Genomic DNA, 19,616 nt, shown 5'->3' with positions numbered 1-19,616 from the left:
TTTTAGTCTTGTAGATATTCTGGAGATATCATCCTTTGCCATCCCCTCATCCTTATGCCTTGTTAATCCGGAATTTCATATAAACCAGCTGAGAAGAGTTTTCTCCCTGTCGAAGGCATCGAGGAGGAGCATGAGGATTTGGACGAGGAGGTGGTGGAGGAGGAGGGGGAGAGGTCATGGAGTGGCAAACTATTTCTCCGGAGCCGAACGCCGTAATTACCACCGGCACTCCCGTCGAACATTACCAATGGTTTCCCTCGTCTTTGTTCGTTTTGTAGTCTGAGGAAGCCATATCGGATATCTATTAATAGTCGAGATGCATTTATAGTCGGGCAACCAAGTCCACTGGAATTTCCTTTCTATATAACTGCCCTGCGGAGATAGCCGACTATCTCTCCAAGTAATTCGACTACTAAACAGTGCAGATAAGATATTTCGCGAATGCAAAGATAAATGAGTAGCGATGGATAGTGGGAGAGGGATTTGAATGGTATTAAGTGGATAATACTGCTCTTTCTCTCTCCCTCTACCTTTATCGCTAACCAACAATCCTATATTTGTGGAAGGGGAAAGGAGCTTGTCATTATCGTCCTGGTAATTACGGTGCTTTGATAAATTACGGTATCTTGGGATTTAATTATGTTGGTATTAGGCGATTTCATATGCGAGAGTTTTAAACAATTATATTTATTATCTATGAGTTCAACGGTATTTATATATATTTCAAGTACTTTCTTGGATTTAGGAATAAAAGAATGTGTAGTAATTTTTTTGCCTTATCCTGTGATACATTTGAATTAAAAAATTTTCATACACAATATCCATCGACTGATATATAAATATAATTATAAAAATTCGTAATAATAATTTTGTATATGGCGTAGATAAAAAAGAAATTATAAATCGGATCTTGTTATATCCCACAATGATCTTTAAGTTAAAACTTGATATATATATATATATATATATTTTTTTTTAATTTGTAGTTCATTTTAAATACATCGTACATCGAGTATGGATCGATCATACATACATATATTGAGAATATTGAACAAAGCTTAAAAAAAAAAAAAAATTGTTTCAAAGTCAACTTTGGTTTGAAATTAAAAAGAATTTTCTTTAGAAATATATTATAACTATAGAGAACATTCTAATTTAAAAATGAAATTTTATATTTACTTTTCATCGTGTTTTACGACCAATAAGTCTAACATTTCAATTAACCTGTGTATGCATATTCGGCGAGTAATAGCCACAAATATGTATGTACAATCTCGTATTCTCGTAATTGCGTTCTCATAACTTTTTCCTCCATGCCGAGGCTGTTAAAAACTTTTAATCAGCACTTATCTACGAAATTCTTCAATCAAAAGCGCATCCTCTAACTATGCACGCGTCGTAGCTCCGATCAGATAAAGTGGCGAAAAACTTATTAGCATTATAAGCCGCAAGGTAACTAGGAAAAGCGATCAATCGCGTGAAAGTTGAAGTCCCTCGCTGTCGTCGAGGGATGCATGCAGGCCATCGTCTCGAGTACCCGATCCTTATCCTCCGTCGACGATTCGCCTCCGTTTTCTTTATCTCCGCCCACTTTTCGTTCGATTTTGTCGCCAAACGACAGCTAAATTCAATCGGTTACCGGCTTATTAGCGCACTGAACTTTCGCCTAATCGCGTTATACTTGCAAATATCCCTTAGGTCGGCACCCGTTGGCTGCGATGCCATTGTTTTAATCCTTATGAGTTTACGCGTGTTTGCGATAAGTTTTGCTAGACATCGAAAGTGCCGTGTTATCTCTATGAAATGATAGGTGCACGTGTTTTTCATCCTCGTAGATCTCAATTGATTCTGCCTCACTTTATTATAGAAAGTTTTGACTAATCAAAGAAAAAAAAAATAAATAAAAAAATAAAAAAAAAGACAGTCTCTATAAACTACCACGTTTAAGTAAATATATTTCTTTAATTATTATTACACTAAAAAATTAAATAAAGTACATTCGATCGATGCGTCATGTATGAGCGATATCCATTTAATATAATTTAATTTCAATAATTGCAGTATCATTATTATCCTAAAACATATGTATGATATATATATATATATATATATATATATATATATATATATACATATAAATAAATTATTATATGTGATTGATGTATGATACATGGAAACTAATAGCAAATACATTATTACCAAGTTTTTTTTATCAATAAGGCCGAAAATTTAAATAAGAAATTAATATTTAATTTAGACAATTTTATGTCAGTTAATATAATCAATAATTTATGTTATCAACTATTCAGAAATTAATGAAAAATATTATATCGCGCATATTTAAATGTAATATTTGTAATGTTATTTTTTCATTAAAAATCAGGGATAAAAATTGCGTGAATTATTTTGTCGATTCATTACTTTTCTTGCTGCAACAACACGATAACGCGCTGTGAAAACATTAATATTTCTATTTTCAATTTTTTAGACACGACATAAAGTATTAATAATCACTCCGGTGGCACTAATGTCGACGTGTAATTGCACGAAATGTTCTAGTGCATTTTGCAATTGCAAGAAAATGTAATCGAAAGGGACGACAGATCTGGGTCAACAAAAACTACCGAGATGCATCATGAAAAATATTTTCCGACGGCAACACTGTTTCTTTGTCATTTATCAATGCTACGTATGTATGGAGATTTGATAGCTTGTATTTATAAATTTATAACAAAGAATTTTTATCAACACTTGTCAATTTAGTATGATTTTGCGCCGCATAAATATTATCATATTAAAATCTTCCGAAGCTGTAAATTTCTAACGACTCTATATAATTATATTAGTAGTAAGAAATCTTATTTTTACAGAAAATTTATTTTAATGAATGTTCTTATAATTCTCATGTTACTAATGCTTGTGGAATAATTAAAATTTTCTTTATATAAGCAGTACTATAATTAACATTATCAAACCATCTTATTATGTCGTATTTCTGTTCGATTGAAGCTCCCATCGGTGAAGGAAGAAAGTAAAAAGTATGTTTTATTGAATTCTGAATGTAACAATGTATAATTGCTGATTTAATAAATTTAAAAAATCAAAGGAATAATAAAATTTTTCAATATATATATATATATATATATATATATAATTGAAAATCTTTAGGATTCATTGTAATATGAAGAAATTGCATTTTTTCACTAATAAAATTACACAAATTATTAACTATTAGAAAACCTAAATTTCAGAAACACATGAATCAATATTAATTACTCTGTCACAGTTTCCTTCTTAAATTTACCAATAGAAGCTAACAATAACTTCTGCATCAATGTCAATTAAAAAAGCTGCGCTCGTCAATCCATAGCGAATCGCGAATAAAATCAGGCGATATGAAAAAAGTTGTGATTTAATGATTGAAAAATTATTTTAAAAGTCGTCGTCGAACGCGCGCGTATCTACCACGAGTGCAGTGGCGCATCATTGAGCATGAGAATCCTAAAGCAAGAGCTGAAAGAAGCTAGGGGTCGGGAAATTCAGGAAAGCCAACATCGTCTCTGCACTGCATTTCCAACTCACGCGCGATAAAGTCAGAAAGAATGAATCGCTCGCGTAATACGCACTAGAAGCCGACATATACTGTTGGCATCTCTCTCGTACCACATCGAGCCAGAATCTGTCAAACGGAAATAATAGTAACACTAAACACGAACTACAGCCGCGGAAAGTTTTGACTTCCGACGCGACTCTGCGGATGTACCAAGGATGGCACCACGGGGGTGGGAATTTTTGTGCGACGGATAAGAGTAGATTTTGCAGCATCGCTCGTTTCGATAGCGATTCTCTTTTTTAAGGCTGATCTGGAAAAAATTTGCAAAATTTGAGAATGAAAAGTTAAATGCGGTTGTACCTTTGGATGCCAGATGTGGAATATTCCGGGGTCGGTGGCGCGGATGACCTTGATATTGCTCTTTACGTACTTGCGGTAGAGAGTTACATCCTCGCCTCCCCAGCCAACAATATTTTCGTCGAAGCCTCGCACCCTTAAGAAGTCCGACCTACCGGGCGAAATTCAAAGAATTCAAAAAATTACTTATTTTTTACAATATTAATAAAAATAATAATAATAATAATAATAATAATAATAATAATATGCACGATAGTTACTTTAGTGCTTTTCATTACGATAAATAAAATGAGATAATTAAAGAGGCATTATTAATCAAAGATAATAAATTGTTTGATAGTTGATTTGTGACTCGTTGAAAGAAAACAAATTTTAATATATATGACTTCAGCCATTCGAAAATTAATAAAAATTTTATTTAAATAATCAATATCGTAATGAATTTTATTCTTTATTATTATTCTACTTATACGACCGGGAATTTATAAAATGTTGTGATATTACAGGAGTGCATTTAATTATATTGAAAGCATATTGCTGTTATTATTAAATATATATGTATATATATATTTATTTATTTATATATCGTACCTCCCGATAAAACTTACTTCCTATTAAAATTGTAAATTTAAAGGAAACATAAAAATATTATACGCATCTCAATAAATTCGTTTGTAAATTTGTATTTAAAAAAAATTATTTGAATTGAAGCTATAAAATGATTTATATTTATAAAATGCATGTTTTAGATATGCGAAAGAACTTTAATGGTAAATTTACAATGACAAAAATTAATTAAAAAAAATATATATATATATATATATATATAGCTTAACCGGAGATATGAATTTAAATTTAAGTTTACGTAAAAATTTCCGATAGCATTGAAAATGACATTGTTGGATGACAGTCATATAATTTTGAGAAAAGTATGAGAAAACACAAAATGAACGACCTTTGTTAAAATCGAACATAAAGTATGAAAATGGCCATGCAACACTCTGCAAGTAACTTTCGGCCTGATCCATTATATCCTAAGGGTGTTGCCGGACAAATACATTATGCGCTCGCTAGTTGATTAAGGTGTATAAGGTCACCTGTACTGGCAGGTCATTCCGTAACCAAAATCTCGCCAGAATCCCGTATCCCTCGAGATCACTAGCTGATCCGTTTCCGGAGGCACGTCTCTTCCCTGCAGTGTATACACAACGTGCGGATTATACAGGCTGAAGACAATGGGGTAATAGACTTTACGTCCGGGGGCTGTGTTCCATCGACACCTGAGGCACAAAATAAATACGTCATTGAAAGACGGCCAATAAAAAGCAACATCGGGCGTCTAATATTTGCACCTCACTCGAGGCTAGAAAGTTTAATTGTTCCCGATATCCTACACCGGCACTCTCCTCTCTACCTTTTTTTTAATTTTATTTAACAGCGATATTGAATTTTATGACCTTTATAGAGTCGCTAAAATAATTAAAATTATTAAATTTTGATATTCAACTGCTTTTATTGCTCGTTAGTCGAAGAGTATCGTAGCAGAGTTATGAAATCAATAAATAATGATATCAATGCAACAATTGCAAAAAAGCAAAGTGAATAAATAAATAAATAATAATGAAAATAGTAAAGAAAGAAAAAAAACTTTAATCCCAAGCAGTATTGGACTCTAGTTATAAACAAACCAAATTATTAAAGTTTCTGGTTTTATATAAAATGGTCGTATTACTATGGTTGTTGTAAAAAAAAAGCAAAAAAAAAAAAAAAAAAATAAAAGAAAAAGAAAAAGAAAAAAAGTGAATATCCTTCGAGATAGCTATTCTAATGAGAATAATAAAGAAATATACTTGAAATGTTCTTTTATTAGTTTATTATACTTATTCGTACGAATACATCATCTACAAAAATCTGCAAGATTTTTTTTGTCTTAAGACATGGTAATATTACGCTCGAAATAATCCTCCACGTAGCCGGTTATAAATCTAATGATCTAATAATCGAGAGATCGTCTCATGAATGCGGTCGACTAGTGTCAATCAATTGACTTTATTCACACAAAACTGAAATATCAAACTTTCGCCACTGACTTCCAAATCCGATATAAACTAACTTACCTATCCAAGAACCTCGCGCTGAACACGATGTCTACATCGCACATGAAGAGTAGTACATCCTTCTCACCGCCCCAAGCCCTTTCCGCACCCACTCGCAAGCCCTTACCCCTCGAGAACGTCTCATTCAGCGCCAAAAGTCTCAGATTCTGATTAGTTCCGCCACTACCCCTTGTCATCAGAACTCTCGACATTATGGCTCGGGCCTCGCTCAGACCCTCCGTGCCAAAGTAGACGACTGTCAAGTGTACCCGTCGGTCGTTCTTCAACCCGATTTTCACAAACTTGTCCATGAAGCTCTGGAAGGTGCCTGTCCTCCCGGAAAGCGGTAAAATGATATGGATGAGTTCCTTCTCACGACTGCGCTGTTGCTTCTCCAATCCAACGAACTGAATCGGCGCGTACGGCCTCATTAGCGTAATCTTCGTGTAACTGCTCTGCTTCGGCATGCAAAAGACCATTTCTTTATAAAGAATGAAGCTCACGACTCTCCACCTTCGTTTTTATTCGGAAAATCATCATACACTCTGAGACTATGATTATGCGCCGTTATAGCATTATCGTAATCGCAACATTATTGGATAATCTTGACAATAGGACACGAGCTTTATAATCTATAATTCAAATCTTTAATACTTTACAAGATATTTTTAAACGAAAATCCCCCCACCCCACCCCACCCCTCCACACACGTACACACACACGTACACGTACACGTACACATACACACGATATCGCGAGTGAGACGGAGGAATTTTTGACACTTTTATATTAATAATTAGAGAATAACAAATGATCGTCTGTGTGTGAAAGCTCGTTTTTTTTTTTTTTTTTTTTTAAATTAAGAACTTAAATTATATTAAATTATGTTTTCGTCGCTATTGATTGTAATAAATTGCTTCTGTACACGGTAACTAATGAAACAATACATCATGCAAGTTGAATACTAATAGTGTCAATGAACGTATGAACTTCAAAAAGTCGTTTGGAATTTAATAATGATACTCGGACCAATTACGTTGTCCAATAAAATTCTCGTAGTCAGAATTAGCCATTTAAGATTTTAGCCCCAAACCCAATTGCTCTAAGTAGATCTATAATAATAAAAGGACGGACGTAAAGTATACTCAGGATCAACATTATTGTCTTTTCGCGATTTCACGTAAACTAACCATCAGAGTGGTCACATCAATCATACGGATGATGACAATTAATTTTTATAATAATGCTCTTACCTGCGGTCCAGCAGCACCGCTACTACTCTGGCCTTGGGAACTTGTTTGCGCTGTGCTTTTATTAAGATTCTTCGTTTTGAAATACATCTCGTATTGGGTGCCCGTGGTCGGCTCAATGCGATAGAGACCCTCGAGGAAATCGTCCTCGCTGTATCTAACCGTGGACATGGTCCCCGTCCCTGACTGCTGGAAGCCAACAATCGATGCGTTCCGATTGAGGATATCAACGGCCTTGAGTAGGGCTTCGTTAAGATCCTTGCGTTTGAAGCCAATGGGCTTTTCAACGACGCGCTTACCGAGGCCCAAATCCACGGGATAAAGTCGCGAGACGGTAAAGTGACTAAAAGCTATGAGCTCGTACTCGTTATTGAGCGAAAGTCCTTGGGTAATTTCAGCTTGATCGACTTGTCGTCGAGCGGCCAGGCAGTCACCGATTTCACTGCTATTTAGCATTGACGACGTGTCATAGCCGTGACCCGGTGGTCCGCCTGTGAAATAAGCGAAATTATTATTGTTGCGTCAATATTTTGATTTACTTTACCATTACAACTATTATTATTATTACTATTATTGAATGGCGATTAATCGATTGTTATGCTGTGCTTACAATGAGGGATTTGATGTATTAATTAATGTGAATTTAGAATTTCAGATGACGACGATACTGTTGCGTCGGTATAAGCTTTTAATTGTAACGGTCGTAACGTCATGTACGTAAAGCGGTAATACAAATATTCATCCGAGTTAATAGGCTAGCAATAATTATTAAACAAAATAAATAAATTTTAATAGGCGCTACGACTATATTCATAACTACAATTTAAGAATTACAAACTTAGTACAATTTGCTAGTTTCCGTTTTTAAGTAATATTTTATAAATAAACTATATGATGAAAATCGGCTACCTATAGTAGATATCAAATATATCGAATCTGTGTGTGTGTGCGCGCGCGCGCGTGTGTGTGCGTGTGTGCGTGCGTGTGTGTGTCTGTGTGTGTGTGATAAATGTTGACAAATAATCAAATTCTATATGATTTAAAGTCGATGAAGTAGTATTGTTACATGAGTAAATGTAAAATGATTTCACATACGTATAATAATTAAGGAAATATGATCAGAAAATTACATTGTCAAACATCTGTATAAACTATGGACTGAAATAAAATTGAATTGTTTGTTTTTTATTTGAATGGAGATTGTATTGTATGAAACGGAGTGAAACAAGAATCTTCAAATTTCATTTTAGAGCAATTGCTTGAATTAGCAAAGGATTATCGATGTATCGAAAGAAACACGGTCTCCTCTTCTTCAATTTCTTTATTTTTCATTTCTTCCCCATCTCTATCTATCTATTAGTTTATCTATCTATCGAATTTTCTCTCTCTCTCCCTCTTACATATACACATATCCTTAGCTTCCCTCTTTCTCTGTCTTCATTTCACATTTCTCTAGAAGAAAAGTATACATGTTGAAGAAAGAACGTTTTCCCCTAAAAAAAGAACGAAACTTCTTTATAGCACAGCAGTAAAATCGATGGCTTTTACGATGGGAATCTTATATTGAGTTGGCAAGAAAGAGAGCAGGAAGTACAATTGCCATTACTACGAATCTAACAAAGACTCTATTCGTCCTCTATATACAACATAACGCCTAAACAAAAAACAAAAAAAAAAACGAAAAAAAAACGAAAAAAAACAAAAAAAAAAAACAAAAAAAAAATCCAATACACAGATGCTTTAGGTTATAATAAAAAAAGTCAGCTCACCCTTCTTCCCGATAAACAACATTTTTTACGGCTTTACGCATCCTGTCACGCTTCTGTTTTCTCGGTTTCCCCGACCTCTACTCTTTCCTTCTTCTTCGTTCCTTCTTCTTCGTTCCTTCTTTTTCCATTTTTTTCTTTAACTAAAAAAGCCGCGAATTTATTTTGTCTCTTTCATATCCTCACATGTATGTTTCAAATTTTGCATTGCACACTCTTTTACCCCTTTTATAAATCAAGCCCCGCGATTCTGCTCTCTTCTGGTTCTTTCAATCACTATTTTTTCTCACTTAAGTATCATCTGGTGTGTATGACTGGTGACATGACATTGTTTACTGAAAGCTTTAGCTTCGTAATCATAGAGAGAAATCAAAAGGAATAAATAGAGGTAGGTAAAAGAGTGATTGAGAGAGTGAGAGAGGATTATCAGTCCACGGGGAACGCGCAAGCGATAAAAACTTGCAGTTTAGAAAGGAATTTCAACCAGTAACGTTCAGACATAAATTTCAAGCTCTCTTCTAGTCCCTGAACAACGGTATTACTGCTACTTTCAACCCTTCACGCTACGATACGCAGGTTCTTCGTTTCTTTTCACTCGGTATTCAGTAATAGCGCCCTTTCCCACTCTCTATTACTTTGTCTGCGTTTGTATATATGATGCCTTTTCGATATTTTAATGGCTTTCGAAGAATCGCTTTAAACTTTCTTCAAACGTTCTTTAATTTCTCTCTAAATAAAATCTTTAATACTTTGCCGATAATTAAAAATAAGTATCTTTTATAACGAATATTTTACAATTAATAACAATTTTTTTTTATTTTTTATTCAAATAACTGCTCGGAATTATATATATATATATGACGAAAAATTTTTATTTTACTTGCATCTGTAAAATATACACAATCTGTTTTCTTTGTTTGTTTTTTTGTTCTTTTTTTTTTTTTTAATTAGCGCACTGATTGGTTTTATCGATGTATTAATTAATATTAAATAGTAAAATGAACGAAGTTAGATTTTCTAAATGCAGAGTTTAAGTATTTGTTGTACAAATCGTTTGTAAGTATTGTGACATGCCATAGAAAACTCGCAAACCAATAATATTCAATTAGATTTAATGAAATTTATCTTGAACTAGTCACTAAATAAATTAACATCTCAAATTCATTTGTCATTCAATATTATTAAATTTACAAATTTACAATCAAAACTTGTATATTATATTACAATTCTTAAATGGAAATCTAATAAGTATTAAAATCGGGTATAGTGACATTTTGTATGTAAGAATTGCATACTTCACAACTGTATACATAAACATTGCAGCATGATTATTGCATTAAAGATGCTTAAATTAATATATAAGAATTTAGTTTGCTGCGTCTCTATCAATTACGATTTAATTTTAAAATAATTAATATTCGATGAAGAGTAGAGTATATTGACGATAGCAAGTCGTTTACGTTTACTTACGTGGCGATTGCTAGTTAGTATTTATGATTTTACACGGCGATTTGGAGTCATATAAGTAAGAGAGTAGAAAAGTAGCAATCAACCGAAGTGGGAGTAGTAAAAAAAAAAAAAAAAATAAAAAAAAAACAAAAGAAAAAAGAAAAGAAAAGAAAAGGAATTGAAAGAAAAACGACCCCTATCTTACAAACGAACGAACTTTTTCGTTGTTGTAGAATCTTAAGACTTTTATAGTCTTTATACTCTCTTAATCTATACCGTTCTTTGCTTCAGTGTAATCTCGTAGCGCTTAGAGAGGTCGGCGATGTGACAGTCACACTTTTGTTGAATTTTTCGTAAAAGAGAGATAGAATTTTCATTGTCGTGAACTAAAGGATACAAAAAAGTTCAGAATTCTAAGTAAACATCAGTGATATAGAATCCAGCATTCGTCAGATCGTAATATAAGAGGCTTTTGAGTAGTGAAAATCAATGATTATTTTTTATTTAATCATGATTGAATCAAACGTGAATATTCTTCAAAAAAGATTGTATTAACAGAGGATATTCTTTATTGTTAATTATATTTTCAAAACAACAAGTATGTACTTTCTGCAATAAGTTTATATTATATATGCAATAAACGTATTAGAAGAAAAAAACACATTTAAACAAATTGCAAATTACACGTTTATATTATGATAAATATTACCATCGTGAATATTAATTTCAATTATTTATTATTTTGTAATTAAATATTAAAATATTTACATCTATTACATTGTTTTCAACGATGTGAAAAACATGTAAAATTTGAGAAGATGGATAAAGAATAAATTATAACTATATTTTACATATTTTATTATAATTATTCATGACTTAGTTATTACTATTGAAGAGATGAGTGAATACGAATGTATCCATAACTCGTTTAATATTGAGATTTATGCATATTTTCTTTTGTTACATCTTGGTTATGATATCTTACATGATTCAGCAGTTTTATAATGCATTATGCGTTTTAAAAATTCAAACTACATAGAAAAGACCTGAAATGAGATGTAATTGAAACGTGTCGAAATTTCAAATTATAAATACCAGAATTTTTGGGCGTTGCTGAAGAAGTTTATTTTAGTTATCGAGCTGGAAAATTCTTAAACTGGAAGTCGATCTTCACCAAAGTCATAAAATCGGATGATAAAGCAAACAATGAATCCAGATGTTGATGCAACGACAACTCTTAATTCAAAACTTATTTTTCTTTCTGATTAAATTTATATTTAATTTAATTTTAAAAGTATGCATAAGAGGCAAGGAAAAAAATAATTTTATGCTTATGAACATTTATCAGTATTGTACTTTTAACAATTATTCGAAATATGTCAGAATTCTATTTTAAATATTAAAAAAAAAAAAAAAAAAAAAAAAAAAAAAAAAAAAACATGGATAGAGAATTACAATGCCTAAAAAAATATTAAACGTTCATAAATATTTTTTCGTAATAAAATATTTTCTTATTATGTGCTATTTTATTATATAACAAATGATAACAGTATAGAATGGCACTTAAAATCTTTTTATCTTAGACATCTACTTTCGTTGTAAAAATTTCAGAATTAGTTTTTAAATTAGGCAAAATTATATAATATATTTTTTTTTTATTTTTCAAGTCCTTTGATAATAATTATAATTAATTGTTAGTCCAAATAACTTAAAATTTTGTCTTTCCTTCTTTTACTTCTTTGCATAAATACCTTCACGCAATATGCTCAAAGTAAGTAGTACTTTGAAATTTAAGGAGGCAATGTTTATTCATATGTGAAATTATGTGCACAAAGATAAGAAAAAATGAAAAAATGCAGTGTATTTTCATTTTTGCCTAGATGGTGTCTTTTTTTCATATTTTGTTTTTTTTTTCTTTTTTTTTTTGTTTTTATTCTCTTTGTTCGACATTTACTTTTTTAAATGTAAGTGTAGTGAATACAGAAAAATTACAACAATAAAATTCGTTCGGGGCAATCACTATTGAAAGAACCTGTACATACGACTTTTTGGTGGATTCTCATCTTTCTTTTTGCCGCATTGCGTCGCAGTTTTCATTCCTTGATACGGAAGATGAAGATTAATGTGCGAAGCTTTGCGTGCTTACATCTGATCAATTTTAGTTCGCTTAATTAGCGCCTCGTACTAAAAGAAAATTGGCAAGATATCTGTTTTGTTCTTAAGAAATTATACGACGTTTGCACGCAAGTAGATTTTTCGATCGGTAGAGGCACAAAAAATTTTTAGGACATAATTTATTTATAATATTAGATAGTAATTATCAATTTACAGTAATTTCAAGAGATAATTTATTGACAGTTATTAGATGGTAATTATAAATTTGTAATAATTTAGCGAAGCATTATTTTCAATTAGACATTAGAAGAAGGAGATACATTTGAATAAAGATTAAGTGGGATTTTTAATTAAAATTAATTAGTAATTAGTGCTGCTAATGGTTTATTATTAAATATAATCACGGAAGATAATAATATTGTATATAAGTTTTGACGCCTGACCGAAATAATTATTAATTAATGCATAATAGTAAAGATTATATCAATTTTAATGTACATTATTTCGGTATTTTTTTATAAAGTATCTCTTTTTAAATCTCATTTTTTCAAAAATACACTTTCAAGTGCATAGATTCTGGATAAATAAATACTGTAATCTGTATTCGGCAACTACGACCTTGTTGACGTAAAAAAAAGAAAAGAGAGAAAAGGAAACGACTTAATATTTTATACAATCTCTTGCATCCAATTGTTATTATCGTTATTATTATTGTTATTATTACTGTAAATATACTTGTCTTAAAAATAATATTCTTAAATACGATTTTTTTTCTATATTCGAGGTACATTTGGAATGAAAAAATATAAAAAAGTCAAATTCAACGCTTCAGGTCGGATGTCATTTTTTAATTTTTTACATTTGAAAAATATGGTTGCTTAACCGAACAATGTCTATATTTTTAAAGTACCATTAATACGAGGAACTATTTTATAAATTTTCTATTTACGTAAATGTATATGTATATAAATTTCTCTTTCATCCTTTTATATTTTCTACTTTATCAACTTTGATGAGTAAGATCCTGAATTCGTAATATATTATCTATAGAACTTTAAATATACTTAAATACATATTTACATACATTTAAATGACTTTGTAATGTATTATATATGAATATTATGAAAATTTTATGTACGTATTATTTTGTAATTTTTGTTAATGTTTTCCAGCTTACGAATAAATCGTCTCCTATAATGTTTTGAAATTTAATAGTGATATAATGATTATTTCACTGGCTTTTTATGTTAAGTACATCGAAGTATTCAATCTTGTATTTTTAATAATAGTCAAAAGCTAGGCAATTACTTGCATAAGAATTCGATTATTTTTATTTCAAATACTTGAACGAATATCGCCACGCTATTCATCAAACAAAAAAAAAAAAAAAAGAAGAAGACTAATTCCAAATGTAAATGATGAACTTATAGGTGGAACTAATCTTTCATTGGCATACCGACAAAGTATCAAGGAGAAGGAAGCTGCGATTAAAGTTAAAAGAAACATCATCGTTGGCCTATCTCACTGTAAAGTTTAAAGTAGTAACATCCGACGTTGGTCGGCCTCGCGAACGATGATCTTCTTGTAAACGCAAAGCAGTGCTTTAGTACAATCAGCACTTGGCCTCGAAACATCTCGAAGCGCGCTTAATAGAGGCGGTCGATCGAACATTATGAATATGCATGAATATCGAGTTGAGAAGGAGAGGTCGAGCATCGGCAACATCCCTTGCCACAGCAGCGGCTATTAGCTCAGGTTGAATAGGGCTTGCGTGGCACGTCTTCGTGATTCCTCGGCACCATGCCACGCCACTTACATACACGCGCCACAATCGATGGCTTAAACGTGAAAGCACGTGGCGACAGAGTCGCTTATTATTTCTCATTGTCTGCTTTTCACGAGCTTATTGTTGAATTTCATTGGAACGTTACCGTTATGTTACGTTATGTTACGTTGGCTTGCCTAATTGGTCGTAGTTGAAATTTTTTCAATGGCCAGTTTAGCCGTTGCGTTCTAAGTTCGAGAAGTGATTGCTGGGAATTGCATTTTCAAGGATATTTAGAGTGGAAAATCATTAAAAAAAAAAAAAAAAAAAAAAAAAAAAAAAAAACGAAAGATGAATGAATCGTGCTAGGACAAATGAAATACTTTTGTTTTTCCAGGACAAGAAAAGCACTCACTTTATAAATAAAGCAGATTATTTATAAATTAATGTGTTTTAACGCGAGTTGAAATAGAAAACAGGAAATCATTTATTCCAAGTTGAGAATGAAATATTTGAAAATTTATATGCTTAATTACGTTGTAGAAATATATGTGTATTTTAAAAATATCGAATTTTTTACGAGGCTGCATTGTACTTCAATGTTACTTTGTTTAATTTCACTATTAAAATGCGAAATTTTCATTCAATGTTTATTGCCATAGAATCAGTTTTGGTAGTGAAAGTGACTTATTTAAAACAATGCATTTCAAAGTGAATAAAAAATACAAAACATTTTGGAATATAAATATTAGTTGAAGATAAAAATTTAGTGCAACTTTAATCTATCAGACTTCACTTTTAGCTTGATCGAAACTATACATAAACTATAACGAAGGCACATTTTTCATATTTCAAAATAAAAGTTCAGCTATATTATAACCTTAAAAAGTAATTACCCCATAATAGGAAGAGTATATTAAAACTTAACATTGATAAAGTAAAATAAATAGCCAAAGTACCAACAAAGTGCCAATGCAAAGTTCCGAACGGCCGTATTTCAGCTCATGGGTAACCTAAGCATTACAAAGGAAATATAAATTCTTAGTGAAAATGCCGCTTAGCCAGGCGTAGTGTAGCGACTATGTAGAAACATGAAGGAAATAGGTTGCATATGTGCGCGTCCAACAGTCAACTTGGATCGACTTGGAAAAAGAGCAACAAATTTTGTGTGTGTGTGTGTGTGTGTGTGTGTGTGTGTGTGTGTGTGTGTACGTGCGTGTGTAGCTGTATGGAACTGTGTGGGATTGAAAATTGAAATGACAAAGGCGAAGCGAGCGCCGATGGGTATCGAAATCGCTGGACTTTCCCCAGAGTGAAATAATTGGACCTCGTTAGACCGCGAACGCATGAAACCGGATACATTGGAGCTCGATGCATCCGGTCGACAGTGGATCGCTACAGACGACTTGTCGCATACGTAGGGACACCGGTAATAAAATGAAATACCTATGTACATACAGGTTTCTCAAGGCTACGGTATCGTACACAATGACACAATACATGCCAATACATGTGTATGGTAACTCTTTTATATTTAATCTGTTTGACACTGTACTTGATTAATTAATAATTGCGTATAGACGCTGAATCATATTCAGTTATTTACACGGATTTCGAATTTTGATATTCATTGGCTATAATATAAAAATTAGATGCCATAATATAAAAAATTTCAATACTCTTTGACAAATTGACGTTTCGTTTGGAATTCGTTTCTCTTAAATACTCCCCGTAATATTCTATGCCTGAAAAAGCACTTGTTACGCATGATGCTTATTTTTATTATAATTACGTTTTAATGACACTTTAGGAATAAATGTCAATTACATGTGACATGGCGTGGAACTTGGATTATATTCGCCGAACAATACGGGATTAAGAATATGTTTGTTGCTAACCGCTGGCTAATGCCTCCTCCTCATCGATAACACAACCATTGTACGTGAAGTACGAAGGGTCCGCGGTTCACGTAGTGGAGTGGTTCTATTCTCCGTCGTTTCGCTTGGAGTCGTGTCGCTGCTTACCACAACCCGCTTTCCTTAATGCTGCACATTCAAGTTTAACGTATTAGTATCGAGTATGTAAGCTCCTTATAGCATTGGTCTATTGTGGTAATGTATTGTCGGGACGAAGTTCGATTTATAATGGGTGTCGACGAAACATTACCACGGAGATATCAATTTTCCTTTATCAGCTATACTGATAACCATACAGCGACCGATCCATTATCTTTCGAACATTGTAACGTCCTTTGCGTGCTAAGACCGATGAAGGATAATAAATTTTAAAGAAGATTAATCCTACTAGAAATATAACGAAAGATTAATTCGAAATCAATGAAGAATAATTGTTAAGAAATAGCCATTTCACAATTATACATCATACGACAATTTTATAAGCACTTTCATACTTTTTATTAGAATACCGTAGATCGACGAAACGAAAATTATTATTATTCGGTAAACAATGAAGATTATCTAAATGTCGATGAAAAAAACGTTAATTAGCACAGAGTAATATAAATAATGCAGATTCTCATTGATAATGTTGAGAAAAAGGCAATATTTATTTAAGACATACAAAAGAATAAGGTAATGGAATAAAGTAATAGAAGATAATGTGAAATATATTGTTATCAATGATAAAAAGCTCAACAGACATAAATGAGAATGATGATAAAAGCAGGGGGGTGGGGAGGGGGGGGGGAAACTAAAAATACATAAGAATTAAATGTTAATATTAAATAAAATTTTTAAAAAATTAATTCTATTATTTAAGCTTATATTTGCTTATCATTATAAATGGAAAACTTTTGTAAGAAATAATTGTATAATTTTGCTCCATGTTAGTCATATATGATGTTTAATAATAAAATTATCTAACGAAAATTGCTTACACTTTTATAATTAGAATTTAATTTGAGATAAATATAAAATAAGTGATTTCTTTATTGATACAATTAGCAATAGTTTAGAATACTTTGGGTTTTATTATTTATGTTTTCATTATTAACCATAACCATACGTGTAATGAAAAATATGAGTATATGAGTATAAAGAATATGAAGAAGAAAAGATTTTTAAGGCAATGCTAATTAACCAAAGAATAAATAATTTTTAATAATAATTCATGCAAAAGAACTTGACTTTTAATATGTTCAGACGGTGAAATAAACTATGATATTAAGTTCTTTGATGTCAATTTCAATTTAAACGTTCCAAGATCCAACATTTTAATATTAATTTTAATTTGATATTTTAGCATTTTTTTTTCTTCAATTTTAAGGCTATTTAATGGTTTAGCAACTTAAATGTTTATAGAGCATTTATTAGAAATTAGGATAAATAAGAAAGTAAATTTACAATATTACCATTATTATAATATAATTTCCTTAATGAAATAAAATTCATAAATTTATAATAAATTTCAATGACGAGAATTACATTACATCCTTGCCAAATGAAAAAACAAAAGCACAGTATGTTATTATTTAAAAAAATTCTAAGCTACGTAGTAAAAAAAAATTCTACTTTTATTCGTAAAATGAAGGATTCATTTCAATTTTGAAACATAATTAAAATTCTCGTTTTTCAACTTTTTCATCTTACAAAACATTCAATGACTTATTTATTTCATAAAACTATACGAACGTATTGTACCAGACATATGTATATAAATTTTATAATTATAATTATAAAAAATTGATGAAATTGATGAAAATCAGATTGTTAAAGATTTAAAAACTATTGTTAATAATTTCAACTGAAATGAACAGTCAAAGTATAATACAATTTTTAAATCTTATTTAGTGTAAATCATTGTAAAAGTAATTGTAAATATAAAATTTTGTTTTGCTCCTTAACTTATCATAATATGTTTATTATTTAATGTAAAGATTAAGATTGTTCATTATATATCTATATGCATATAATGATAATATTGGCGAAATGTGTGGGATAACTTTCTGTTTCCTTATGAATAAACAATGATTAATTAAATAATTGTTTAATTACTACGTTTGAAAGATAGTTTTAAAAATGTAAACTTATTTATTTAATTATAGTATTTTCTCTACTATAACATTTTACGAAATCCTCTCTTTCCTTTTTTTTTAAATCTCTTCTCTGTCATTTAAAATTATTAATAGAGAAAATTAAGATAATATATATAAAGCTCTGTACAAATATATTGAAAAATCGTATTAATGCTAAAGAAATCGTAGATAAGCCAAAAAAAAAAAAAAAAAAAAAAAAAAAAAAAAAAGCAATTTTTTTTTTTTTTTTTTTTTTTTTTTTTTTTTTTTTTTGGTATAATAAACGATATACTCATTAACAACTACGGGTAAGTTGTTTTTTTTTTTTGCCTGTCGGATCGAAAGAAAGGTATGACGCGATGATTATCCGCCCTTTTTCTATCACTTTTTCAATGAGTTTAGCGTTAAAAATCTTTCTTCCCGCGTATGAGTAAACGACGTTAAGGAAGATCGATCGCCTGATGAGCACACGCGAGTCAAGACACTGTAATTGCATGAGCCCACCTCCTCTCGCCAACTCCCTATCCTTCGCACCACTGCGCGTCTTTTTGTCCCAGGATATGTATAGCCTGCCGGGCGAGGGCTAAAAATTTCGTGGCAAAACAGCCCGGCAGCAAATAAAAAGCCCCACGAATGAAAGAGGAGAAGAGCTTCCCTAGCACGCGGTTTCGACATTATGTAGTAAGTAGATAGAAAGGGCGGAAAAGTACGTGCAAAAGGTTGCAGGAAGGGTTGTTTTTCCGTTGGATGAGCAGGGCTTGAAAATTAGCATTTTTGCGCGCCGGTAAAGTTAGCGGTAAGTATTTTTTCGACGAATGGAGAAGAGAAAAAGTACGAGGCAGATAACAAAATTTCTTATTTGAATAACTGAAGAGCAAGCTGCGTTTGCTTTTATTGTTGAACTCTCCGTTAGCTCATAATTATTAAATTAACAAAATAATATCGAATGCTTTCATTGCTCATATATTTGGAAGGATTCCAATCGTTACCTACTCAATTCCATAACTGTGAATCTCCCCCCCCCCCTCTCTCTCTCTCTCTCTCTCTCTCTATTTCAAACTCTTATATCAAACTTTTTCCTTCTTTTTACTCTTCAGCAAACATTATTCTTTTGGTGGGACAAGCCTTAAATGCAACTACGATAAATCTTTGTACATATATCTCAATTTGTATAAATTATACGTAAGCCGTGGAAAATATGAAAAAGGAATTATAATGAATAAGGGAAATAA

The 19,616-nt window shown here is 31.5% G+C and overlaps 1 protein-coding gene across 1 annotated transcript in view; it reads right to left on the bottom strand.

The window, feature by feature from the left end:
• LOC105364133 (Chondroitin sulfate N-acetylgalactosaminyltransferase) overlaps positions 1-19,616 on the bottom strand; it is a 161,352-nt gene that overhangs the window by 5,711 nt on the left and 136,025 nt on the right. The window contains exons 5-8 of the mRNA XM_011501997.1: positions 7,260-7,747; positions 6,028-6,461; positions 5,008-5,190; positions 3,914-4,061 (exon numbers count right to left, since the gene is read on the bottom strand). Of these exons, the coding sequence (XP_011500299.1) occupies positions 3,914-4,061; positions 5,008-5,190; positions 6,028-6,461; positions 7,260-7,747 (1,253 nt within the window). The remainder of the gene's footprint in view (positions 1-3,913; positions 4,062-5,007; positions 5,191-6,027; positions 6,462-7,259; positions 7,748-19,616) is intronic.

The sequence above is a fragment of the Ceratosolen solmsi genome, unplaced genomic scaffold (genome assembly GCF_000503995.2).
Source record: "Ceratosolen solmsi marchali unplaced genomic scaffold, CerSol_1.0 scaffold23, whole genome shotgun sequence".
In the NCBI taxonomy this organism is placed as follows: domain Eukaryota; kingdom Metazoa; phylum Arthropoda; class Insecta; order Hymenoptera; family Agaonidae; genus Ceratosolen; species Ceratosolen solmsi.
Note: the sequence above shows the minus strand (reverse complement) of the source record. Positions and strands in the feature narration are given on the sequence as shown.